Raw genomic sequence first — 25,805 nt, forward strand, 5'->3', positions numbered from 1 at the left:
ATGCTGCATCTGCACACATCACTAATTAAAACCCACGTTCAGACCTGTTGGGCGGATATACCACCAGCAGCTCATCCTTTGCTTCAGAATCAGGTGTGACTACGTTAGCCGTATCACTGCAATCCAGTCCCTACCTTTGCAGCAGGGATTGGGACCCTGGGACCCTCCAGGCATTGCTGACCTACAGCCCCCATCATGCCTGACCATCAGCTGTGCTGGTTGGGACTGATGGGGAGTTGGAGTCCAATGATGGCTGGAGGGTCACAGGATTCAAAACACCACATCTAACAGTCAACTTGGGTAGTGGTGGGCCTACAGCTTGGAAGGAAAAGGGGCTGCCCCCCAAACAGAAGTGGTTTCCACATACTGGGAGGTGGGTGGGGGACTGTATTATGTGTATGAAGGAGCGTCTCCACCCCCATCATTCTACCCGGACACTGAGGTCCAGCGCCAAGGGCCTTCTGGCGGTTCCCTCACTGCAAGAAGTGAAGTTGCAGGGAACCAGGCAGAGGGCCTTCTCAGTGGTGGTGCCCTGCCTCCCACCAGATGTTAAAGAAATAAACAACTATCTGACTTTTAGAAAACATCTGAAGGCAGCCCTGTTTAGGGAAGCTTTGAATATTTGATGGATTATTGTATTTTAATATTTTGCTGGAAGCCGCCCAGAGTGGCTGGGGAAACCCAGTCAGATGGATGGGGTATAAATAAAATAATAATAAATAATGATATAATATGCAGCTGCTTATAAATCAAGCACTCACTTGGCACCGTAAGCACCTCTGACATCCCAGGACTGCCTCTTGAGAGCAGTTGAAAGGCATCGGGCAGACTCAGCAAGGCAACAGCCAAGTGTTAGGATATTAATTGAGGGGGGAAGTGAGGGCTGTGTGAACTGGGCTGCTCAACCCTGCAGAGCATAGCTGTCAACTTTCCCTTATTCCAGCGCCGTTTCCCATTGCAAAAAAAGGGAAAGTTGACAGCTATGGCCGTTTCCCAATGCAAAAAAAAGTAAGGTTGACAGCTCTGCTGCAGAGCTTCTGGCGAGAGCTACACCATTCACATGCAGCCCTGCCGTTCATATTTCTATGTGCTCCATCCGTTCCAAGCAAAGTTTTGGAGCTATTCCCCCAGCGAGCTCAGCTGGTGTCCAGAATGTGTCGGCAACGTGATCAAGCAAACAGCACGTCCAGCCTTTCTATAGCTTTGCTTCTCTTTAATGTCATTTCAGTGTCGAAATTTACAGTGGTTTTCTGATACAGAGCAATTGTCCTCTGCACACCCCTGTAGGTGGTTCGGGGAGGACAAATTCACAATTCATACAAAAGTTAAATTTTACAAATTTTTGGCAATTAAACTGAGTAACCCGTTTTCTCCTATTGCCATTGCCCAACCATTGAAAAAAAGTTATACAATAATTTACATTGAAATGTGTTTCTTCTCCAAAGTGCTTGATAGACTATCCTCGGGAAAATTTACAGGGGCCTGTACAATTATTTACAGGAAGTCCTCCTTGCAGCGCTTGTTCCTCCCCTATGGCTTCTTGGAAAGTGCTTTATACAGGGCCAGCGGTGGCAATACTTATTAAAAGGGTTACAGGTAACCAGTGACTTAAAAGCTGAATTGCTGCGGACAGCCGTTGACAAGCTCCCGATGAAAATGGTTTGTGAGCTTGTGCCATCTTCATTCTCCCATGACAGGAAGGAAAACTGTCCAGCCACTGGCTTCTGTCCAAATGGTGTAAAACAAAAGTAGACTAGGAGATGGCTGCCTTCATGATAAGTCCTCGTCTGTGCTGACGACCGATATCTGTTCGGAGGAGAAACGAGGATTCATGACATTGCAATCCCTCCTGTTTCATGCAGTGAAGCTTTTGCAGCATGTTTGTGGTTTGTGTTTAACACAAGATGCTCCGGGCTGTCAACTTTGTATGATGGGAACCGTACACAATACTTAGCCTGCTTTACTTATCCGCAGAGCTACCTAGACAGTAGCTGCCACAACTTCAGCAGCTAACGCAAAGTCATCTACGTCTAGCCTCAAACATGAGTTAGGTGGGTGCTGAGACAGAACCAGTTCCAAGAGCCCAAGAGCCTTGGCAAAGGGTATCAATGGTGCCCTGGACACCTCCCATCGCTCATTCTCCCACCCACAGATAAAACTCAAGGTGACTCCCCATATAAAGATTAGAAGAGGGGAAGAAGTCCAAATTGGGGTCAAAGGAGAAATCCTCAAAGGGACCTCCCATTTTCTGCCTCCTTCCACCCACTGGCGTACAAAGCCGCTTGGCCACCTAGAGCGGCAAACCTGGGGGTGTTGCTCTGTAGCGCGCATGCACAGCATTGCTACGTACAACGCATGCATCACTATGGAGCGCTGGCAAACCTGCTCGGCGTGCACTTTTCTATTTCCAGCGTCCCTCCCTGGCCCGCCCCTTGCCTCCGCCCGAGCTGGAAATAGAAAAGTGTGCACCGAGCAGGTTTGCGAGCCCCGCCACTGAGTGTGGCTTTTTACCGGGCGGCCGCGGGGCTTGACTTGGGCATTGTGGGGGGGGGGTGCCCAGAGTGTCACCCCCCTCCAGGGTGGCACACGGGGCGGACCGCCCCTAACGCCCCCCTTGCTCTGCCCCTGCTTCCACCTGCTTGCTTTGCAAGTGATCCTATGCAGGCCACCTGGAAGTGAGCCTCACTGAGCCCAGTGGGTCTCCTTTCAGAGGAAACCAGCGAGGCCCCTTCTGAGCTCCTGGATCCCCAGACAGTGCTTGGCCCATGGATGGATCTGCAGCCATGTCCAAAGTTCTGCTATGCAAGTTACCAAAGCTAGTTTGAGATTTAAGCCTTAAGAACCAATTTGGATTAAGGAAACAAATTCTGATTTTCAAGAGTTGCCGGGATCCATTTAAGGCAGTCACTCTGGTGCCCTGCATTCCCATAATCCCTGATCGCTGGGCCAAACAGACTGGGGACGATGTGAATCACGATCCAACACATCAGGAGGACAACACATTGATGGCACCACTGCTTCAGATACGACAGGGAAGTGATGCAATATTCTGCTACACCATTCTAGGAGTACCTATTTCTGGTGCCTAATATTTACTATCTTCTGCAGTTCCACCCCCTTCACTTACAGCCGGATACGTGTGGCCCACTGAAGCGCTGTGTCTTCCGATGTCTATAGAGAGGTCTTCTTCCGTCGTTTTCAAGTACACTGGATTGTCAAAATTCATGCTTTTCATGTTCTTGTGTTGCCAGTTGCGCCACATGAAGTAGCTGCCTGCTGCCGCCATGGTCAACAACACTGAAAGAAATGGCAAGCTGATGTTCCTCTGGAGCATTTTAGCCCAGCTCAGACTGCTGAATAGCCTTCAGTGGCCTAAGTTGAACCCAGCCATCATCAGGAGCAAGTGTGCCGCCTTGCTCCCACGATTTGAGGGGGCAGCGACCACGTGGCATCAGCGGGGCATGCAAGCATGTCAGCATGCTGACGTGTTGTGCACACACCCCACGACGTGCGCACAGGGCTGCCAAGGAATTTTGAGGGGGCCCAGCCCCCACCCTGAACATGGGGGTGGGGCATTGACCCCCCTGATCAGGAGGGAGGTACAGTGAAAATACGTCGCACAATTTCAGGGCAACGTCTTCTACTTACATACGGGAAGAATGGCCCATGCTGCTGAAGAACTTCTGGATGAAGAAAGCTCTTCTGAAACTGGACTACTTAGATTTTGTCCTAGGAAGAAAGAAACAACCATTTCATTCACACCCTGGTTAAGAGTTTTAAAAGGTTTCCACATCTGGTAGAAAGCTTTGCCTACTAAACAGTTTAAACTCTAGAGGAGGCAGAAAAGTTGCCCAAACTTTAGCGGAGGAAATGAGCCACCTGCCAAGCTGGTTCCCACTCAAAAAACCAAGGTGCGCTGCCACAAATCCCCTTGTTTTAGGATACTGGCCAATGCATCATGGCATCACTGCCGGGTGCAATAGCTCTGCTGGCCAGAGTCAGAAGGGGATATTCTAGTTCAGGTAAGAGAAGGATCAGCTCCGAAGGATCCAAGGCCTACCCAATGGGCATTACAATTCTGAGTGGGAAATGGTAGCATGAAGCTTAGGGCAGAAAAGACCAAGTTACTGTTGCTTGGGGGGGGGGCGTCTAGAGACCTCCCTTGAGGTCTGCAGCTTGGGGGTAATCCTAGATTATTTTTACACTGCAGAAATTGCTAGGAATAATGCCTGCCGTCAGCCGTCTCCTTCCCTTGATAAGACAATCCAGACCATGTAATTAATGGCTTTATTTCTAGATTACTGTAGTGTGTTCTGTGTGGCTGCCCTTGGAAGCTAGCACTGTATTGTGGAGTCATATATTCTTATTTTCTGGCTCTGTGCAGCAGCCACCTTGTGGATTAACCGAGGCTTCTGAACTATTAGCTTTGCTTACTTCAAGTGCTGGTTGACTTTTCAAAGCCCCCATTACTCTGGGACCGAAGTATTTTAAGAACTGCCTCCAGGCATATGAAATCATTCCCCCTCAAAGATGATCTGTCCAGCCCCTGCTCTGTGTCCCTCTGCTGCAGACAGGCAGACAAGACACCTGAGAACCAGGAACAGAGCCTTTTCGGTGGCGACACCAAGTCCTGGAATGTTCTATTGTAAAGTAAGTTTCCCTGGACGGAAGTGCCACTCCGCCTTTGGCAAGCAGCCAAGGCTTCTCTCCCAGCAGGACTTTATTTGGCCTCTGAACTGGGTGTGGCTGTTACTTTTATTGCAATTTTTACAATATTGTATTTGTTAAGGTCGCTCACTCTGCATTTTATTTGTTCAAATGTTGCGTAAACAAGTCAAGAGAGCACACTTTTGGCAATCCTTACCAAGGCCTCTGGGATATGGCATTCTCGCTCAAGAACTTAAGTACCTTCCTGGAGGAAGCCAAGATCCAGCTAAACATGCTATAGCTTAGAGCCCCACTCTCTTGGCCCCCCCCCCCAAATTATGAGTCTTTGTAAATTGTGTTTCTAAAGGAACTTTTGTTATTGCCAATGTGTTTGCATTATTAAGTTTGTTATGAATAAAAAATCATTTTAAGTTAGAGCTTAGTAATTATTTCACTAGTAATATGCTACTTCTTAATTGCATTTCACTATTAATATACTTCTTAATTGTAGTTCAGTTCAATTTGATAAAATACCTATTTTGTTATGTGCAAATGGCTTGAGAGAACTATTAGGTCCATAAATTACCACATAGCATATATTCAACACAAAAAACAGTGAAAATTTGTTGTTGACAAAGGACAAGGGCCCCATTACCTTCAGTAGCTGAGGGCCTCATCAAACCTAAATCCGGCCCTGAGCTTAGCCCAGTGTTCCTTGGAATAACCCAAACACGCAGGTCTGCAAAAAGACCTTTGTGCCCCCCCCCCTTTGCCTTCGCTTATTCTGCTCCACCACCAGCAGGCTGCATTCGGACCAATACCTCCAGAAAGTGGTCCGGCTGGTTTTTCTGTTCTGCTGTTCTCTTTTGCCTCAGCAGCTCCTGTACCTGAAATTATAGATCAGCAACTTTGAAGCCCAGGACTGACTGGGTCCTTGTTCTGTGGAGGTGGCGCATCTACAGATGAGCATGTTCATGCATGTCTCAAATTAGCTTTGGATTGCAAGATGTCAGCCGTCTGCTGCAGCTTCATAACGCAGTAGATCTGCCCTCAGACCAGCTCTTAAATGTTTAGAAAGCAAGGCTCAAGTTATCTAGCCCATGGCCACTTAAGCCATTTTTAGTATTTTTAAAGTAAGAGCTTGAGGGGTCAAGTGTATTTCAAAACTATGCTGGAAAATAAAAGCCAAGGCTGAAGTCTGAGCTACGCTGTGCTTAGAGCCAAGCTGCAGGACCAGTTGAACACATTGCTCTTTGGAATGCCAATTATCCAGCACGCCAAGAGATGCTATAGTAGGTTGATATGTGAGGTTTCATACTTCAACTAGCAAACCTTTCCCACCTAGAACTAGCATTCTGAATTAACACCTTGCTTTTTCAAGGCATTTTGCCTCCCAGTAGGTTGGATGTCAGCATACATTCCACTGCAGAGAATATCTTTTGTCCAATGCAGTCTCACAAGTTTGTGGCAGAAAAGGAGATTGAGGCAGCTCACAATGCATTATCGCAATTATTATCAGGACAACATTTGAATTTAATAGGTGCCTACTATAGCTTGTGAAATCCATGAGTATGTAGATGCCAGCCAGAATATGCCGCTGAATGACCACATTGAAGCATTTTGGACAGTATTACTGCACAAGATGGACGGGGCAAAGACTCACGAGACGCAACTTCAAGGAGCATGCAAGGATACCTCTGCATCTTAAGCCATTGTCTTGCAACGTGTCGCCATCGGGACAAATGCAAGTATACTTTGGCGAACGGTCATTGATCTGGGGAGCAGGCAAGCACAGATATTCACAGCCTCCGTTTGTCATGTTCTCATCTTCACACCAGTTCTTTCCTGCGGAGAGACGTTTCCAAGCATGTTCATCTCATATCGGAACTTAAACTTCCATCAAGACGGCAAGGGCTGTGATCAGCTTACTAGGCGAGACATTGTGCTACAACGTTTGGCTTGCAGTCAAGGCTATGCTCAACATCTTCCTAGAGTGGGAGTGTCTTCCAAGAGGAAATGCGAGAGCAGAGAATCCTCCCCAGGACATGCCCTTGAGAGGAAGAAGGCTGCCCCATCTTTCTTGCTTGGGTTGCTATTTATGCCTTGACTATTGCCAAAGTAAACCATGGACCGAGAGAACGTTACAATCCGATCTTGGATGGCCAAAAGCAGAATTTGGGTCAACCATCCACTTCCCTCTCAGATGCACTGTGGCAACTTTAAACAGATTCATTTTTGAAAGTATTTTTATACTGCTGCATCAAAAATATATCACAGCAGTTTACAACAATATAAAACCATAAAGATTAGAAAAAAGTTAAAAACAAGTAGTAAACAAAAGAAGCAAAATAGGAAATTCTTTCCAGTAGCATCTTAGAGACCAACTGAGTTTGTTCTTGGTATGAGCTTTCGTGTGCATGCACACGAAAGCTCATACCAAGAACAAACTCAGTTGGTCTCTAAGGTGCTACTGGAAAGAATTTCCTATTTTGCTTCGACTATGGCAGACCAACACGGCTACCCACCTGTAACTGAAACAAAAGAAGGGAAGGGATCATCTAGTGGAGGCATTCCCAAACTTGGCCCTCCAGATGTTTTGGGACTACAACTCCTATCATCCCTAGCTAACAGGACCAGTGGTCAGGGGTGATGGGAATTGTAGTCCCAAAACATCTGGAGGGTCGAGTTTGGGGGTGCCTGGTCTAGTCCAACTGGCTGCAATGTATTGTGGGAGATGTACCCTTCATTGCCTGTCTAGACCTGGTGGAAGAGAAGTTCTCAGCTGGCATTTAAAAGTTGGCCCACAAAGCTTCTTGCACGGCACCTGCTGACTCCTGTTACCTGATTGCTGTACAAGTTCATGATACACAATGATGTCCCGGGCATCATACAAGTTGTTGACTACGGTTTCCAGCTCAGCGCCCGTAAACTTATTTGCACCGTACACGGCTTCGTTTTCACCATCTGTCCAGTAAACCGTGTCCTGGGGGGAAAGGTGGTTATATCAGACTGAAGGATTATTCTTTGAACTGAAGTTAAAAAGAATGCAAATGAGGCCCAAACATGTTTTCCATCAAATGCCATGAGTCAAGTTAAAAGGAGCAACCTTTCAGCAGCAATTTAGTTCACTACCCTCCTGGCCCAGCGCCATTATCACAGAAGGCAACAGCATTTCTGCAGCTCAAGTGACTTGTCGCCACTCTGAGCTTGCTAATTTATTTCTCACATTTACAGACTACCTTTTCTCCCAAGAAAGCTCAATGTTCTCCCCCCCCCCCCCAGTTCATCCTCACAACAGCCCTGTGAGGTTGGTTAGGCTGAGTGACTGTGACTGACCCAAGGTCAGCCGGCGAGCTTCATGGCCCAGCGGGAATTTTAACCCTGGTCTCCCAGGTCACCACCCGACACTCAACCCATTAAGCCACACTGCCTCTCATTGAGACCTAGGTTCTTACCTCAAATATCGTCAGAGCAAGGGGATGAGCAAGGAATTCATGGGATTCCAACACGATCCTTCGGTCGTGCCCATTCAGATCGACACTGGACAGCTTGTGCAGCTTAGAATCAACCCAGTAGAGACGATTCTTCACACGATCTGAAGAGAAAACATCTCAGAATGCAGCCAAGTTTTGACAAGAGCTTGCCTAAATGCACTTCTAGGCCTAGATTTCTAAGGAAGTTTTGCAGTAGCATCCTTGGCTATGCAATGGGTAATTAAGGCACCACAAATGCAGATTACAGGGTCCTGAAGTCAATGGCAATGATCCTAGAGAGAAGCCATGGAAGCATGTCAAATACCCCCAAGGCTGGGTATTGGCTTGATTTGGGGTGGGGAAAGGTCTCATCATGTTCTGGCCCAAAACAGTTCATCCCAGAAGACTACTTGCTTTCACACCCTTAAGGCACTCATCCCAATTAATCCAACTCCAAGAATTCCTTAAAGAAGGAATTCCAGCACGGTAGGAAGAACATTTATGTACCTAGTGCAATCCCATTAGGCCTCTCAATATCTGTTGTCACAAGTTGTTGCCTGTCAAGTCCATTCATCCCTGCTTTCTCAATTTTGGCTGGTTCACCCCAATCAGACCAATACATGAAGCTGTAAGAGAAACCAGGTAAAAACTGTCAGGAGTCGACTCAGCCGCCTAGATCATTTTGCATGTTTCTTCCTCAGCAGTTGCACTCACTAGAGTTTCACCTTAAAACTTGGGCTGATGGGCCTTTTTCCCCCCATCAGCTCCTGGCAGGCCCAGGCGTTGTATTGTCTAAAACCGGTTTAGAGTTAAAATCACAAGAGCAAGTTTGGAATTTCTGATCAGGCAACGCATCACAAACCCCTGCTCACCTCACTTTCAGCGAGCCTCGCCCCCTTCAAGTGCTCCGCCTGGTGCTTGTCACCCTCCCTCCCCCCCTGCAGCCCAGCCACCTGCCTCATGAGTGGCACTTTCCTGCCCCCCCCCCGTGTCCTGGCTGCCTCCTCCCTCCATCCCTCCTCATGCCGAGTGGAATGGTTGCCTTCTGGGAGCCAAGAGACACTCCAGTCACAGCGAGACACGGCTGGTGGTTCCGGGGAGGCCGGTGGCTCCTCGATGCCCAGCAGTGCCCCAGCTGATGCTCTCTGCCTGGGGCAGCACCACCTGCCCAGCCTCACCAGAAAGAGATAGAAGCTGTGCACGGTGACACCAATCGTCTCCTCAGCCGGCAACTGCTTTCTTCCTCTCTTCCAACATCGTAATATACTGCCATATTGCGAAGTTTAGCTGGCGATCTATTACAAGGTTGGAAAGCAGGTATCGCCCAGCCCTAGTTCCTATTTGTACCAAGTTACAGAAAGGACGGTTATCTTCCGTCAGGGTCATTCTTTTGTTGCGCAAATGCACAATGCACCAAAGCATATAGATCAAACCTAGAAAAACAGCCCCTTCTTAACTGGGGTGGGCAAGTACAGGCATAGGTGAATTCCGGCCCTCCAGATGTTTGGGACTACAATTCCCATCACCCCTAGCTAACAGGACCAGTGGTCAGGGATGATGGGAACTGTAGTCCCAAACATCTGGAGGGCCCAAGTTTGCCTATGCCTGGGCAAGTATCGCGCGCAGCTACTCTGGCAATAGGTTACTAGCAATTCTTCCAGTACCACTTCCTGTCTATTCAACACAGATGTGCTTACATTGGGCAAAGATATAACAGTTTATGAAGCAAGTTATTGCCGTCTTTTCTGTATTCCCCAATGCAATCCTCCATAATGTTCTCTCCAATTGCGGGTTTCCTCTCTCCCTCCTGTGCGGATAGGTTATATGAGAGAGCCTCAAAAAGCATCAAGGTTTATTAAGTTAAGATCATCTCAGACATCGAAACTTTGTTTACCCAGAAAGTGGATCCACAGCAAGAGAGGCGGGCTCTTTGAAGTCTGTGTTAAAGAGGATCTTCCTTTTGGCACCGTTCAGGCTGGCCACGGAAATGGACTTGAGAGAAGAATCCGTCCAGTAGATGTTCTTGTATATCCAGTCAACAGCAATCCCTGCAGGACTCTGCACATTCTCTATGATCCGGCGGTGCTGTAGTGGCTTGTTATTAGAAGTGATTGAGGTGCTGGGAAGAAAGATCTCATTAAGCTGAGTCCCCAGTGGGTGCCGTCTGATTCCGACCCACACTGCACAGACTGCCCCAAACCCAGTGTGTGGGGCTCCAAGTTAATCCTAGACTCTGATTTAGCTAGAACAAGCTTGCAGCTTAAGGGGTACATTTTCCTCATAGACAACCTACTGGGAGCTACATGCAGGGAATGCTCCCATGTGCAACCGGCTAATTTCCAAGCAGGCAAAAGCTGGAGATCCTCACACATTTTCCACCAAGTCAAGCGAGAGGCAGCCCAGTTCTACAATACATTCAAGCTAAGGAGAAGCTGTGGAGGACGCAGATCAGAAACATGGCCTGAGGAGAATTCCCAGGGCTGGGGGCACCTTTGGCCCACAGGCTGGAGGCTACTAACCTCCTGATCTACAAGTTGAGAGACTGAGACCCCATGGCCACCCATCGAAGGAAATTGATTTGGGCCATCAAACTTGCTAGCATGTTTTGGTAGTCACACACAGTAAGATTTCAGCTAGACTTCCCTCCCCGGTCTGTGTGCCTGGTACCAAGCAAAAAAAGGTGCCCAGGACTTTTAGTTTGCAGATACACATCTGCGCAGCTGCATTTGAAACTCAACTGTGTTAGTGATGTCTTGCTAAGTTGATAGCCATCTTGAAGCCAGGTACAGTGGTACCTTGGTTCTCAAACTTAATCTGTTCCAAAACTAAGGTGTGCTTTCCCACAGAAAGTAATGCAAAGTGGATTAATCTGTTCCAGACTTTTAAAAACAACCCCTAAAACAGCAATTTAACATGAATTTTATTATCTAACGAGACCATTGAGCCATCAAATGAAAGCAAACAATGCACTGCATCAATCAATCAGTAGCTGAACTGAGTTCCACACAGTCACAAAAACAAAACGAGTCAATTTAAAAAATAAATAAATAGCAAAAACAGACAGACCTCAGCATAACACTCAAAATGGAAGTGTGGCACCCAAATCGTAAGCGTAACTCTAAAAATGGAGCACATTCAGCTTCCAAAACAAGTTCACAAATCAGAATGCTTACTTCCGGGTTTGCATTGTACAGGAATAGTAGCTCAACATCTTAAGGGAGCCCTCATTATTAGAAGGTTCTCACCAAGTATAAAATTTTGCACAGTGCTGTTTAGAAGATTGTGCTTTATGGTAGCAGCCAGCACTGGAGAGCTCAGTTGGTTAGAGCCTGGTGCTGATAACGCCAAGGTTGCAGGTTCGATCCCTGTATAGGACAGCTGCGTATTGATTATGCATTATCAAGTTGAGGCCAAGAGTAGGGTACAAGACATTGTCTTCACCCAAAAAATAAGCTGCGTAGTCTTAAAGGGAGGTTTGGGGATCTATTGCAAGTCAGCCAAGTCAAAAGCTGCTACTCTTCAGGTAGGTGTGGCAAGCAGCTCTTCACCTGCATGGAAAAAGCTTACCTGAGGAGAGCATTTGGGCCAATGTCCGCCCAGAAGATGGCATGCTCAGCCATGTCTGCATCCAAAGCCACCACATTCCTCAGGTCTCCTATTAACTGGGTATAGTCCTGCCTTTCCAGGGCAAACTGCCTGATGTTCCAGCGATTCGTAAAAAGCAGGCTTGGTTCCCCACCTGCAATAATAGATTAGTAGGTGAAGTGTACAGCCAGATGGTGCACAAATAGCTTCTGACCCCGAGCGCCCACTTTCAAACAAGTTCCTCCGTCGACCTTTTCTCCATCTGCAGGCTCTGCTCAGCCATTCGTGTCTCCTCATTCCAATTACGCATTTCAGGAATTCAGATCCCAAGCGATTCGGCTTCAGGGGCAACCAAGGGCACCCAACGTCAATTACAATAGTCCTCCGGGGACATTTTGCAAGGTGGACAACTTTCATTTGTCTCTCTGGGACGCAAGGCTCTGGGAAGGTGCCCGGAAATGAGCTCGCAATTGTTTTACAGCCTCAAGTGGAAAATTATGGACACCAGGATGAAGAGTTGCTTAGTGCCAGAACCACTCAAGCTCCTTACCGATTGCCTTACATACTAGAGTTTGTGGGTCCATCCGGTAGCCCCGGCTACATTCGCATTTGTACCCCAACTTTGTATTGATGCAGATTTGGCTGCAGATACCCGGGTTCTGGCATTCATCGATGTCTGGAAGAGAAAAGCTACTTAGCATTGCACTACAATAAGAATACAAGTTTCAGGAATACCATCTCGCCACAGAATGCTTACCTCCGCACGTTTTTCTGTCTATCAACTCAAAGCCAGCAGGACAATCACATTCATAGCCTATAACCAGGTCCCTGCAGATATGAGAGCAGCCTCCGTTGTTCACTAGGCACTCGTTGACGTCTGGAAGAAATGAGAAGGGCCACTCAGTCCTTTGTGAGATTTGCTTCATGTGCTTAGAACACGGGTAGGCAAACTAAGGCCTGGGGGCCGGATCCATCCCAATCGCCTTCTAAATCCGGCCCACGGACGGTCCAGGAATTAGCCTGTTTTTACATGAGTAGAATGTGTGCTTTTATTTAAAATGCATCTCTGGGTTATTTGTGGGGCATAGGAATTTGTTCTTTTCCTCTCTCCAAAATATAGTCCAGCCCCCCACAAGGTCCGAGGGTCAGTGGACTGGCCCTGCTGAAAAAGTTTGCTGACCCCTGACTTAGAAGCAATACCTTCCCAGATGCTAATGCAATACCTCCCTAAACCTTCTGGAGATGTCTGATGCAACAGAGAGAGAATTGGAGGCAGAGTTGTTGAATTAGCACATGACCCATTAGAGCCGTGGGGAAATTGCTTTACTCGTGATATGCAGGTAGCAAGGAGCATTACCTTGCTGGCTTCGAAAAGGACATGGAATGCATGTTGCTGCTGAATGTGGTTCAGCTACATCTAAAGTTCCAACCTTGAAAGGGAAGGTGGTTTGTTTGTTTGATAGATCTAAGAAGACACAGACCTATTCAACTGTCCCGGGTGCCAACAATCCACGCTACGCTACCTACAACTTACTGCATTCTTTGAGAGGTTCGTCACTCCAGTCTTTGCAGTCCTGCTTCTGGTTGCAAACTTTGCTGGACTCGATGCACTCGCCACTTCTGCACCTGAACTTGCCGGGTCCGGTGCACTGATTCGCTGGATGTCACAGAGACGAGACAGACCACGTTAAACAGCTGTCGTCCCAAACTCAAAATGCTGTGGCTGTTGTCAATGAACTGTTATTGGTGTCGGCTTAATACATATTCTACCATTTAAAGTATGCCATCTTCCCATGATTGCTTATACTATGCAGAAGCACTTAAAAACCACACGACATCTAGACTAATAAAAATATGAGCAGCAACACTTTAAGCCCCTTTTTTTAATTCAATGTCAAGATATTGCCCTTCGATGATATTAAGGCACTCTATGGGCATGCAAGAGCCTTTAGTAGGAAGGTTACCAGAGCCATCACCAAGTTCATTCCAGATTGCATTTTGCGTGGCATTTCTTGAGGTTTCAGGTCTCAGCCCACCATCTTCCCTGCTCTGTGAGGCTCCCCACTTACCTACTTGGCAGTTCACTTCATCCGATCCATCTATGCAGTCCCTCACCCCGTTGCACTGCCTGGTTCCATGGACGCAGTTCCCATCCTCACACCTGAACTGGTCGGGTCTGCACGTCTGGAAAGCTGGGGGCGGGGGGAGAGAGGGTGTTCAAGAACTCAGCTTGCAGCCAAAGGAGCCCAGGAGCCACTTTCTGCCGCCTGCAGACCAACGGCCCGCTACTTACAGCAGTTGATCTCATCGCTGCCGTCTTTGCAGTCTGTGTCGCCGTCGCAGCGCCACTTCTTGTGGAAACACTCGTCTCCTGAGTCACAAAGCATTTCGCTCTCCCCGCATTTCACGGTCCGGACCGGCTGGTGGCCGCACTGCTCCGAAGACTCGTCTGACCAGTCGGTACAGTCCGGTTCACCGTCGCACACCCAGTTCACCGGGATGCAAGTGTCGCTCTCGCTTTTGCACTGGAACTCACCGACCCGACAAGTGGGTGCCGCGCAGCCGACCTCGTCGCTGCCGTCGCTGCAGTCTTCGTGCCCGTTGCAAGCAAAGTCCTTGGAGATGCACTGCCCGTTGGAACACGTAAACTCTTCCGGGTTGCAAGTTATGTTGGCTAAGGGGAAGAAGACACAACACGACTTTTAATTTTATTTACTGGGGACTGCCGCTTGACAGGAAGTCACCGTTGGGAACTGCCAAACACTGAAATATTACGCTGATCAGGTTAATTTTGCACACCCAGAGAACTCTAGTACATGTTTTGATTTATACTGTAGTATACAGATGTACCTTGGTTTTTGAACAGCTTAGTTCTTGAATGTTTTGGCTCCTGAATGCAGCAAACCCAGAAGTGACTGTTCCGGTTTGCAAACTATTTTTGGAAGCCAAATATATGATGGGGCTTCTGTGGCTTCCAATTGGCTGCAGGAGCTTCCTGCAGCCAACCAGAAGCTGCGCTTTGGTTTCTGAACGTTTTGGAAGTTGAACGGACCTCTGGAATGGGTTCCATTCGACTTCCAAGGTATGACTGTATTTAGCACTAGCAGGATGGGTTTCCACTTCATCTAGGACCTAAATTAAGGAGCATTTTAGTACCGTAGTAACAGAGTTATTTATTAAGGCTACGTTTTGAAACTTAAGCAATTGGTGAGTAGCAAAATTCATGCTGAAAGAAAAACAGCTCCTATCTTCACTGCAGTCCTGAAGTTGCCATCTACATGGTTTAATACAAAATGGCAGTTTGCAAATGCAGAGATTTTAATTTAGATCATTGTCTCTTCTAGGCACTTTACGGTTTGCTGCTTTGAACAAGTGGCATCCCTGCCTGAGATTCAACACCAGGGCTGGGCCCTGGATTCAGCTGAGGTGTGAGTCAAACTGGGCCTGTTCCTGGGGACTCTGGCATTGGATGAGTTGGGTTCAGGCAGCCACGGATCCTGACAGGTCTGACAGGATGGCCTAGAATGATCCACAGTTGTCAGGGGGCAGGACGGAGGGAAAACCTGCTTGCCTGCCCGATGCCCTCCTCCACTCAAAAGCTGGCGTGTGGGCAATGTGATCCTGCAAAGTGAGGGTGACAAGTCCTGCAGAGATGAGAGGGTGGTCCAAGGGGAGGGGGCAGAGGGGGAGGAGGTCTCTTTCCCAAGCCCCTGGCCTGCCTTGCACTTATTTAGGAACAAGTCCAAGGTGGGCTGGGGGTGGTCCCCAGGCAGAGTGGATCCAGTGCCATGGGGCAGATCTGGGGGCCGCGCACAGCCCGACTCAACTACTCCTGGAAAATGTTACTGGGGGATTTGCTCAAGTCCCTTTTGTGGGATGTATTGTTACAAGAGCAGTCAAGTACAACATTTCCCCATTGCCTAGAATGGACACACGGGGGAGTATGGCTCCAGACAGGAAGGACTTCCTATCATACCTGTTCTGGAGCTTCCTTCCCCTGTGTGTGACCAGGTAGGTGGGCGTGACCCCAGCTGACCAGATCAAAGGGCTCCCCACGCAACCACCTCTCTTGGTCTCTCTCAGTCTCTTGGACTCCTCCTCCTCCTGGACTCTTGATCTCCTGGCTCTTAGCCAACGCATGGCTCAACCTTCACATAGGCTGGAGCCCACAAGCAGAAAGTCTGAGATGTAGCTCAGACTTCTTTTCACTGTAACCACAAGATAAAGCCTGCCTTTAGATTACTGCTGTGAACCGAATGTGAGTAAAACTTTATTCTTGCTTTTAAAGTAGACTGTGTTGTGTTGTGTTGTTATTATTATTTTAAGAGGGAAATAAAAGGGAAAACCTATGAGGAACAATCAGGAACAATGAGGAACTGGACAATCCAGATTGGGTTGCTTAATTAAAGGATTCTAACTAATCAACTCCAACAAGTTTCAAAGGGAATGTGCTCTGCTGTTTACTTAGCGTGAGTAAGGAGGGATAATAGCAAAACAATATATCCTCTCCTACCTTCCTTAACATTCCCACACCTTTAAGCAGAGACAAGAAACCACAACCACCATTTTACTGAAGCTTCACTCAGCTGGATACAGGAACTGATGCTTGCCTATCAAGATGCTATATCAGCTGCAAAGACTGCGTCCTGTGAATTATGGGGTGCGATGCGGCCAAGTCCACCCACACAGCCCTGATGAACTCAGGCTTACCACAGTCATCTTCGTCCTCAGCAGCATCGCAGTCGCTTTCTCCATCGCACTTCCAGGACACTGGGATGCAGCGACTTGACTGAGGGCCACAGCTGACTTCCCCTATATCACACTTCCTTGTGTCTATTGAGAAGCGATCAAGAGTTCACTTAAAAATAATAATCATACCCGGAATACTTATAAAGCTCCCAGTCAAGTGAGGCTTGGTCTATGCTCTGCTCAGAGATCTCCAATCCTGCAGAGGGAAGCCAAGCCAATTCTCCCTTTCAGCATCTTAGGTAAGACCTGAGAAGCTTAGGTTTTTTTGGGGGGGGGGGAGAAGAAGGAAGAGAATCTTGCATTTTTAATACTGCATAGATTTGGCTTGATGTTTGTTTACACATTTAAAACAAATACCAAATGCTACCACAACACAATATCCCATTTGGGGTAATAATGCACTGGCTTATGCCAAGTTATTTGCCAATATATAGCTAATGGTTGGTTTGATGTTAAAACGTTTTAGTTAATTGTGGAGAAAGGGGCTAATACACCAACATGGCTTCCCCCAGAAATCCGGAAGCCTAACCTTGTAGCGAAAGTAGATGAAGGCTTGGATTGTAGGCCAGACGTGAGCGATCTGAATTCGAATTCCCCCCCCTGCCTGTCTCCTGCCCAACGGCTTAAGAGCATGTCTGCAACTTCAGTGCAAGAGGTTCTTTGTCTCAGCCGTATGGAAAGAGCATGGAAGCAGCCTGCCACAGGCACAACCTCTCCCTTGGCTTCAGCTTTAAGGGACGGTGGCGCAGTTGCCTTGCGGCGTAAGGACCCGGCTACTCACAGCAAAGTTCAGATCGCTCGTCCGATGCATCTTCACAATCAGGGTCCCCATCACACTGCCATCGGTTCGGTATACACTGCCCACTTAGGCACACGAAATCAGATACGGCACACGTCTTCTTCACTGCAAGGAAGGAGCATTTTGCTGAATTTGTCAGGGAAAACACCACTGCTTGCTTTCAACTGCTCCGATCAACAGGTGCCCCAGCCCAGCTCATGTGGTAGTTGGTGCCAGGTGTCCTCCACAGGACCAGTGCACAGGATTTCATGCTCCTTGGAGCTGCCCTGTTGCAGGAGTCACAGCAGAGCTATGAAACCCTAGTTAGGATTCTGGCCACTTCCTCAACACGAAGAATACATGAAGAAAAATACCAAAGGACGTGTATGGAATAAATTTGGTAGGGGTGCTAAGTGTGTGTGGTGGACCTCAAAGAAACACGGTAGCAACCTCTAGCAGGATATTTAAGGTGCAACTACAATAGAAGTTGGCAGAATGACACAGTCACCCTGTTGCTCCAAGAGATGCAGGCTTGCTCCACTTCAACATTTGGAGGAGGAATTTTCTGTTTCCCAAGAGGTCTTTCAACAACAGTTCCCAACCCCAGGGCGGACAGTCAACGTATTTCCATCTTGTGTCGTTCATATCTTTACAAAACCAGCCCTATTCCATCCAATTCATGGGCAGGTTCCTTTTTAAGGGAAAATCCTAAAAAAAAAAAAACCCACCCAGTTTTATGAACAAACAAAAGCAACACTTATATGAGGTGGTTCAAGAGCTGCCCTTTTCTCCTTGGAGATTTTACAGCTGCTCAGAGCAGCACTGCGGCTGCATTGTAAGATTTGTTTTAAAATGCTCTCACAACATGCAGTCAAGGAATCGTATGAAGAAAAGGCAGCTGCTGCCATGAGCCTATGAGTGATGTTATTTCCCCCCCCATACAATTCCACCCCCATTGGGCCTCCTCCAAGGGTCTTCTGGCAGTTCCCTCACTGCAAGATGTGAGGTTACAGGGAACCAGGCAGAGGGCCTTCTCGGTGGTGGCGCCCGCCCTGTGGAACGCCCTCCCATCAGATGTCAAGGAGATAAAGAACTACATAACTTTTAGAAGACATCTGAAGGCAGCCCTGTACAGGGAAGTTTTTGATATTTGAGGTTTTATTATGTTTTGATATATGCTGTAAGCCACCCAGAGTGGCTGGGGAAACCCAGCCAGACGGACAGGGTATAAATAAAATGAATAATAAGGTATGGACCGATTGGACACAGAGATTCACTGACTGTGTTGTATAATCTGTAGCCATTAAGGTGTCTGAGGTGAGCAAACTAGGAAGACTTGCTTCAATATGCAGATGGAACTACAATTGTCCCCATCTCTATATAACACTAAATTGAGTACTGTAGGGGTCCCCAAACTAAGGCCCGGGGGCCGGATGTGGCCCAATCACCTTCTAAATGCGGCCCACGGACGGTCTGGGAATCTGTGTTTTCACATGAGTAGAATGCGTCCTTTTATTTAAAATGCACCTCTGGGTTATTTGCGGGGCAGAGGAATTCGTTCATATTTTTTTCCAAAACATAGTCCGGCCCCACACAAGGTCTGAGGGACAATGGACCGGCCCCCTGCTGAAAAAGTTTGCTGACCCCTGGAGTACTGTATCACTAAAAGCTGTTTTTAAAGCACTTTTCATCTACTAGAGCAGGATATAAGAAAGGCATGAATAAAACCAAGGTATACTTGGTATGCACTAAAAAAAAAACAAATCATAATGCATATGGAGGTCATAGAATACAAGCAGAGCAGATGAAAGGTTGATTAAAAACCGCAATAAAAGTCCCTGGGCAAAGTAGTGAGCTTTGATCCTGTGTTGACATGAACATGGCAGCATGACCGCCATCAGTAAGAAGGCTATTGCACAGACAGAGTCACCCCCAAAGGATGCTCATACACGTCACTGCCAGTTATTTTATTACCTCTCCGTCACCCCAAGGTCTCAGGGCAGGTTTCAATGATTTAAAATACAGTTTTAAAAAACACAATCATGAAAAACGGTCTTGAAAATCTAACGTTCCCGGGTGTCAAAGGAGAAAGGGGTGCAACTACAGCATTTGCCCCGAACTGCAAATGAAGTTGCAATACACACCTCAGGGGCTGCCACAGAGAAGACCCTCCCTTGGCCTATTGGCACCCAAGCTCCCGAGGGTGGCAGAATCTCCAAGAGACTACAAGTTGTTTATCTAGGCATTGACCAAATAAACAAGGTAGCAACTTAGAAAGGTCAGCCAAGCCGACACTTAAGGTTCAGGTTGATCTAAGTCACAGAGTTCTGAGCACAGCCTGAAGAAAAAGAAGTAATTGGGCCTGGGAAAAGACATATAAAGATTTGAAGAAAATGTGGGAAAATAAATTACTGAACCGTGCAGGACAAATTATTATAAAAAGGGCAACTGTTTAATGCACATTTTTCAAGCTTTGTGTGTAGATTTTTACATTAGTATAACTTTTAAAAGTCACTTGTAATAAGATGAAGAAGGTTTTAAAATTGGATTGCTAAGTATATAAGATATGACAGACGTGCATGAACAAGTATATTATAATAGAACCAAGAGGGGGAGTGGAGGGAAGTCAACCAAAAATTATGCTTTAATTTGGTTATGATCTTTTTCTCTTTTTTCCATTTTGTTATTTTTGGAAAATCAATAAAATGTTATTTTAAAAAAGTGGGGGAAAGAAAAAAAAGGAATTGCACAATTTCCTTTGTCCAAACCAGTGGGCCATCCCACATGCAGCCAAGGATCTTAGTCCCTTGATAGGGATGCATGCTTTGGTAAGCCTGAAGTGGAACCTCATTTTGCTCTTCAGGGTTGGCTGCCAGCTACCCAAGCTCAAAGCGTGTCAGAGGCAGGCCAAAGGACCTGCAGAGCTACTTTGCTACTCAACTACGGGTTCAGTGGCCATGCAAGACCTTCCTTACCACAGGACAGTTCATCACTGCCGTCGGAGCAGTCTGGATCTCCGTCACATCTCCACAGCAGCGTTATGCAGCGGCCGTTGTGACACTGGAACTGAGAGTCGTCACAAGTCACTCTTGTACCTTGAATGAAGAAACAAGCCCGTTAGATGCAGAAGCAGTAATTCAGAGTTAACCGATCCAATGCATTCTTTCACAAGGACGAGGCTTCTTTGCTTTTAGTGTCAGTGTTTGGCATTGTCCTCTGTCCAGCTGTCACAAGATGCTCCTTCTAAACATGGCAAAGGGAGGATCCCATGATCTCCAACGTACAAACTCCTTAATTCACACAGCTCAAGTCCTATCACTCTTCTGGGATATGACTAGCAACTAGCTTTGATTTATTCTGTGCTCAGCAAAAAGAGATTAACAACCAGCCATGTTAGTAAAGTAAGGCCACAAACATTGACTACAGCATGAGTCACATCCCAGGAGAATGTTGTCCCTGGTCTTTCGAGTCAGGGGATCTTGAACCTGCAAAGGGAAAGAGAGATCCTGTGTCTGGCCTGCAGGATGCAGCCCTGCTTAGCCATGAGCAACTCAAATTTTGGGCTTGCACACATTCCGACTGCTTGTACTGTAACTGGGAAGAGAACTCCCCATGGCCTGCAAAACATTGCTGATTTTGAAACAGGAGTGCATTTACAGTAAGAGAGGACTCAGATGGGTAAGGGCGTAAGGGGAAGCACAAGACAAACAGCCACCATTTAAAATGCAATACTGAAACTATGATTGGTAGCAGAGGTTTGGCATGGCATAATGGCATAGCTCCATTATTTGATGATATGGTAACATCTAGCACCTGAAACCACTACTCAAGGCTTATCAGCCATACACAGAAGCATAGTAAGCTGCTGGATACCAGGGCAGACTATTGGTCCTTCTAGCCAAGACCAGCATCACTCCAGGATTTCAGACAGCAGTCTTTCCTAGTACCACCTGATGTGCCCGGGATAAAATGGCAACCTTCTGCATGCAGAGCATATGCTACTCACCAGTTAACTACAACCATCTTCACATACAATTTAGATGCCTATAAACTATAAGCAGGTCCTGAGTGGGTCAACTGTGCCCCCAAAGGACCAGGTGTGCAGCCTGGGAGTCATTTTGGACTCACAGCTGTCCATGGAGGCGCAGGTCAACACTGTGTCCAGGGCGGCTGTCTACCAGCTCCATCCGATACGCAGGCTGAGACCCTTCCTTCCCCCAAACTGTCTGGCCAGAGTGGTGCATGCTCTGGTTATCTCCCGCTTGGACTACTGCAATGTGCTCTACGTAGGGCTACCTTTGAAGGTGACCTGGAAACTACAACTAATGCAGAATGGGGCAGCCAGACTGGTGACTGGGAGCAGCCACCAAGACAATATGACACTGGTCCTAAAGGATCTCCTTGGCTCCCAGTACGTTTCTGAGCATAATTCACAGTGTTGGTGCTGGCCTTAAAAGTCCTTTAATGCCCTAAATGGCCTGAGCCCAGTATTCTTGAAAGAGCGTCTCCACCCCCATCACTCAGCCCAGACACACAGGTCCAGCGCCAAGGGTCTTCTGGTAGTTCCCTCACTGTGAGAAGCAAAATTACAGGGAACCAGGCAGAGGGCTTTCTCAGCAGTGGCACTTGCCCTATAGAACCCACTTCCATCCAGAAGATAAATAAGACATGTGAAGGCAGTCCTGTATAGGGAAGTCTTAATGTTTTATTATATTTTTATGTATGTTGGAAGCTGCTCCGAGTGGCTGCTGCAACCTAGTCAGATGGGTGGTGTATAAATATTGCAGCATTATTACTATTAATTATTACTACTACTACTACTACTACTACAACACATCAGCAGGTCTCACTTTCCACAAAGTGGTATAGCTTCCTTTTGCAAGTACTGTAACTGCAGTAAGGAAAGGGCTGCCTGGCATGCAAAGGAACTGGAGAAGCTGACTTTTACCTAGCACTGTATTCCAGTTTTTGAACTTATTGCTTCCAGAAGCGAGTAATTGTGCTCCTCCTCCCAGCACGTACTCCCAAGCTGATCTGAAGGACAATAATAAATTCTCTTCTGCGCAAGCTCAAGTCGGGCTCATCTGTCTAGAAGCACAGTGAAACATGATCCACGCATTGTAAAGGCCAAGGAAGTGCAGCATGATGCAAGACTCTTCTTAATTTGTTGCATCATTTCCATGTTTACTTTTGCCACCTGAAGGTTAGTAGAGAGCATTTATTTTAGTCCTCACTAAAACAGCAAGAGGTGATCCAAGTCAGCATCTCCTAGCAGAGCTCGCCAGTATAATGGACAGTCGGAAAGAAGCTCCTGGCTGGAAGTGGCATTTCCTGATTAGATACCTAGAAGTGAAGACTTGGGGAACGCATGAAGTGTGCAGGGTCCCAGCTATAAATCCTTAGGTTTTAGGACAGCCTCGGGCACTGCAAACTTTTAAAGACATTACCACCACTAACACAAGCTCCATCTTCCTCTTGGGATGGTTGATTAACTAGCCTGGTGGTAGGCCAATGCTAAACTGAACTCTGTAGAAGTGACAAGCGTTCGCCACCTGATTGGAGAATGCATTAGCCGGTGACCCAGTTTGTTGCGGAGCCAACACATTTAAGGCCTCGTGAATTAGAATCTCAAAGCAATTGCTCTGAGGTTGGTTTGTTCTTTGCACAATTGAGGAGCACCTACGTTTTAAGAAACCAAAATATACAAAATAAAGTTTCAAGGACTATATATTCCCAAGGGAGGACCTCTTCTAAAAGTTGGCACATGCTCAAATTAAGCAGGATTGATTTAAGTGCCAATGATGCGGTATCTGAATGGCCGGTATCCCTGCCCCACCAGGGATAGCCAACAGCCCCCCTCCCTGCCCAGACAACTCTCCCCAGGACTTCACCCTGAATTAGTCCAATGGGGCTGTGCATCTATCGGTGTTTGCAAGAGTGAAGCCCCCAAGATAACTGACTGGTAGGGGCAAATGTGGTCCTTAAGCCAAGAAAGCCTTAGCCATGCCCATTTAGGAGGACCAGCTGCAAGGAGACCCTTAGGACAAGGAGGTCCCTTATTGTACCAAGTTTAGAGTAGGCAGCACACATTTTAACTACACAAAGTACTTCTGGAGAATTCAGGTATCCAGTCACTTTTTGAGAGTTTGCGATTAACTATTAGACTCTCGCCTTTATGGATTTAAGAGGCAACAACCAAGCAAATGAAACTAGTAAGGAAGAGACAGTTAAAATACTGCAGCAAATATCAACAACTGCAACAGGATGCATTAGGTTTAGAGGCAAGCATTTTGGCCAACTTCTCTTAACTACCATTTTCATTGGCAGAAATATAGAATTTAGGTTTGGGGTCATGGCAGATTTTGTCTGCAGGTGCCCCCCTCAGCCCTACAGCAAAATTATTATTGTTGTTATTGTTGTTATTATTAATTATTATTATTAATGTGCTGTCCATCTGACTGGATTGCTCCAGCCACTCTGGGCAGCTCCCACCAAAATATTAAAAACACAATAAACATCAACCATTAAATACATCCCTGAACAGGGCTGCCTTCAGATGTCTGTAAAAGTATGGTAATACTTAGAACCGTAGAATTGCGAACTGAGACCTGCGGGGTTAAGGGCAGTATACAAATATAATAATGGAGCTGGAAGGGACCCCGAGGGTCATCTAGTCCAACCCCCTACAGTGCAGGAATCTCAAAGCATCCCTGACAGACAGACATCCGACCTCTGCTTACAAAGTCCACCATCTCCAAAGGGAGTTTGTTCCACTGTCAAACAGCTCTTATGGTCAGAAAACTTCCTAATACTTTGTCAGAATCTCCTTTGTTGCAGTTTCAATTCACTGCTGCACCTTTCTGGCCCAGAGGGGCCAGTTATAGGCTATTCTGGCCTACTTAAACACCACAGCCACCAGCACCAAGTACTTTCAAGTGCAGATTTCCCTTTAACACCAATGGCATTCATTGGAGTTGTCTGGTTCGGCTCTTCTCCTCCAGGCTGTTACTCAAAGTCTCATTTAACTCTCCGGTTGCTCCCAGTTTATCTTCAAGCCACACACACTTCAGGTTAGCAAAGCAAATTTTGAAAAAGTGTCATTTTAGGGAGCGGCTGGTTCATAGTTTAACTACTCAAACAAACGCTTCTGTCCCAGGTGTTACTTATAAACCTATGCAGAACCACTACTCAAAGAGCAGAGCGGTTGCCACAAGAGGAGACCCAAATGTCAGCCCAAATTGCGCAGAAAACACGGGAGCTTGTTCGCAGGCCACGAGCAAGAAGGCACTCCAAGAAGCTTCGCTGCCCCCAAGTTCCCCTGTTTCATTCGAGTCCCATTCCTGGATCGGACGGACGGAGCTCTGGACCACCAAGCAGCTCACCTGGTCCATACAGGCACCCAGAGCAATTAGTTGGACTATGGAGTTGGGCGAAGCTGAAAGCGGAGTCCTGAAATGGGTCAAACACGCCTGGGATCGACCCTGCAAGCAACAGGGGAGCAGCAAGAGGGAAGCCAGCTGCTCTCTCTCTCTCTCCCACTGAAATCTCCTCCCAGGGCGAAATGGGGAAAAGATCCCAGGTGATCTCTTCACCGGCGGAGTGGAGGCGGCAACAGCAGCAGCAGCCCTGGAAACAAAGAGCCTCTGCCTGCCTGCCTGCCACCCTCCTCCCGAGGCCTGCCGGCTTCTTCGGCCGCGGCACGGCGAGGGGATCCCGTCCATCCCTCGCCAGGGCTTCCCCCGACGCCCCCCGCGTAGCGACACCCCCCCCCCTCGGGCGCCCAGAAGCAGCCCGCGCCTGCGGCTGCTCCGCGCTGCGTTTCTCGGGTTGCTTTTCCGAGGAAGGACCTTATTCCATCCGGAGACCCCCCGGAGGAGGGAGCGCCCACCCAGACGCGCCCCTTCCTCACCCGCGGGAACCCCCCAGCCTCCTCGCGCTCCTCCGCCCACGCCGCGGCGCTTCCCCGCACCCGCGTGGAAAAGGCCCCGCGCCCCGTCTCGCTGCCGGCTACTCACCGCGCGCCGCGGGCAGGCGAGCCGAGGCCAGCAGCAGAGGCAGCCAGACGAGAGCCCAGCCGGGCAGCGCGCCCATCGTGCGGCGCCTCCTCGCGCCCCTCCGCGGAGCCAAAGCAGGCGCGGGAGCGAGAGCGGCGGCCGAGTCCGTCCTTCCTTCCTTCCTCCCTTCCTTCCTTCTACCCGCGCGGCTCCTTTTTGGAAAGCGGAGCCGACAGACTCCCGGACGAGGCAGGCGGCGCAAGGACGGACGAAGCGCGTCTCCGGGAGGCCCCCTGGCTTGCGCGCACCCGCGTCCGGCGGCGCGGGCGAGGGACGGGGCGAGCAGGCGGGGAGGGCGGGCTGCGCGTCTCCGGGCGCTCTTATAGAGGCGCCGCGCTGCCTCCGCGGCCGCGTGCGGGCGCCTGGCTGGGCGGCGTCTGCGGGGCTCCTGCCCGCGCCTCCAATCGCCAGCGCCGCCGCCGCCGCCGCTGCCCTGATTTCCTGATGCGCCCAACCTGGCGGCGCAGCTGCGCCGGGCGCGCCCCCGCGCGCAGCCGTGATCCCGCGCGTACTGCCCCA

At 48.2% G+C, this 25,805-nt stretch overlaps 1 protein-coding gene across 2 annotated transcripts; it reads right to left on the bottom strand.

Annotated features, from left to right (window-relative positions):
• Window positions 1-1,196: 1,196 nt before the first annotated feature.
• On the bottom strand, window positions 1,197-25,592 carry VLDLR (very low density lipoprotein receptor). 2 transcript variants are annotated; one of them, XM_033173094.1, is made up of 19 exons: window positions 25,248-25,592; window positions 20,208-20,327; window positions 17,236-17,358; window positions 16,416-16,538; window positions 13,999-14,379; window positions 13,775-13,897; window positions 13,240-13,362; window positions 12,463-12,582; window positions 12,256-12,381; window positions 11,688-11,859; window positions 10,015-10,239; window positions 8,628-8,746; window positions 8,103-8,242; window positions 7,489-7,630; window positions 6,343-6,492; window positions 5,469-5,534; window positions 3,649-3,729; window positions 3,128-3,297; window positions 1,197-1,806 (listed from the first exon to the last, which is right to left on the bottom strand). In XM_033173094.1, exons 1-19 carry the CDS (start codon window positions 25,321-25,323, stop codon window positions 1,771-1,773), a joined length of 2,616 nt encoding a protein of 871 aa, XP_033028985.1. In that variant the 5' UTR covers window positions 25,324-25,592; the 3' UTR covers window positions 1,197-1,770. The 2 variants fall into 2 exon arrangements, with proteins under 2 accessions (XP_033028985.1, XP_033028986.1); XM_033173095.1 differs by lacking the exon at window positions 5,469-5,534.
• Between the last annotated feature and the right edge of the window lie 213 nt (window positions 25,593-25,805).

This window comes from Lacerta agilis, chromosome 16 (assembly GCF_009819535.1).
Source record: "Lacerta agilis isolate rLacAgi1 chromosome 16, rLacAgi1.pri, whole genome shotgun sequence".
Taxonomy (NCBI): Eukaryota; Metazoa; Chordata; class Lepidosauria; order Squamata; family Lacertidae; genus Lacerta; species Lacerta agilis.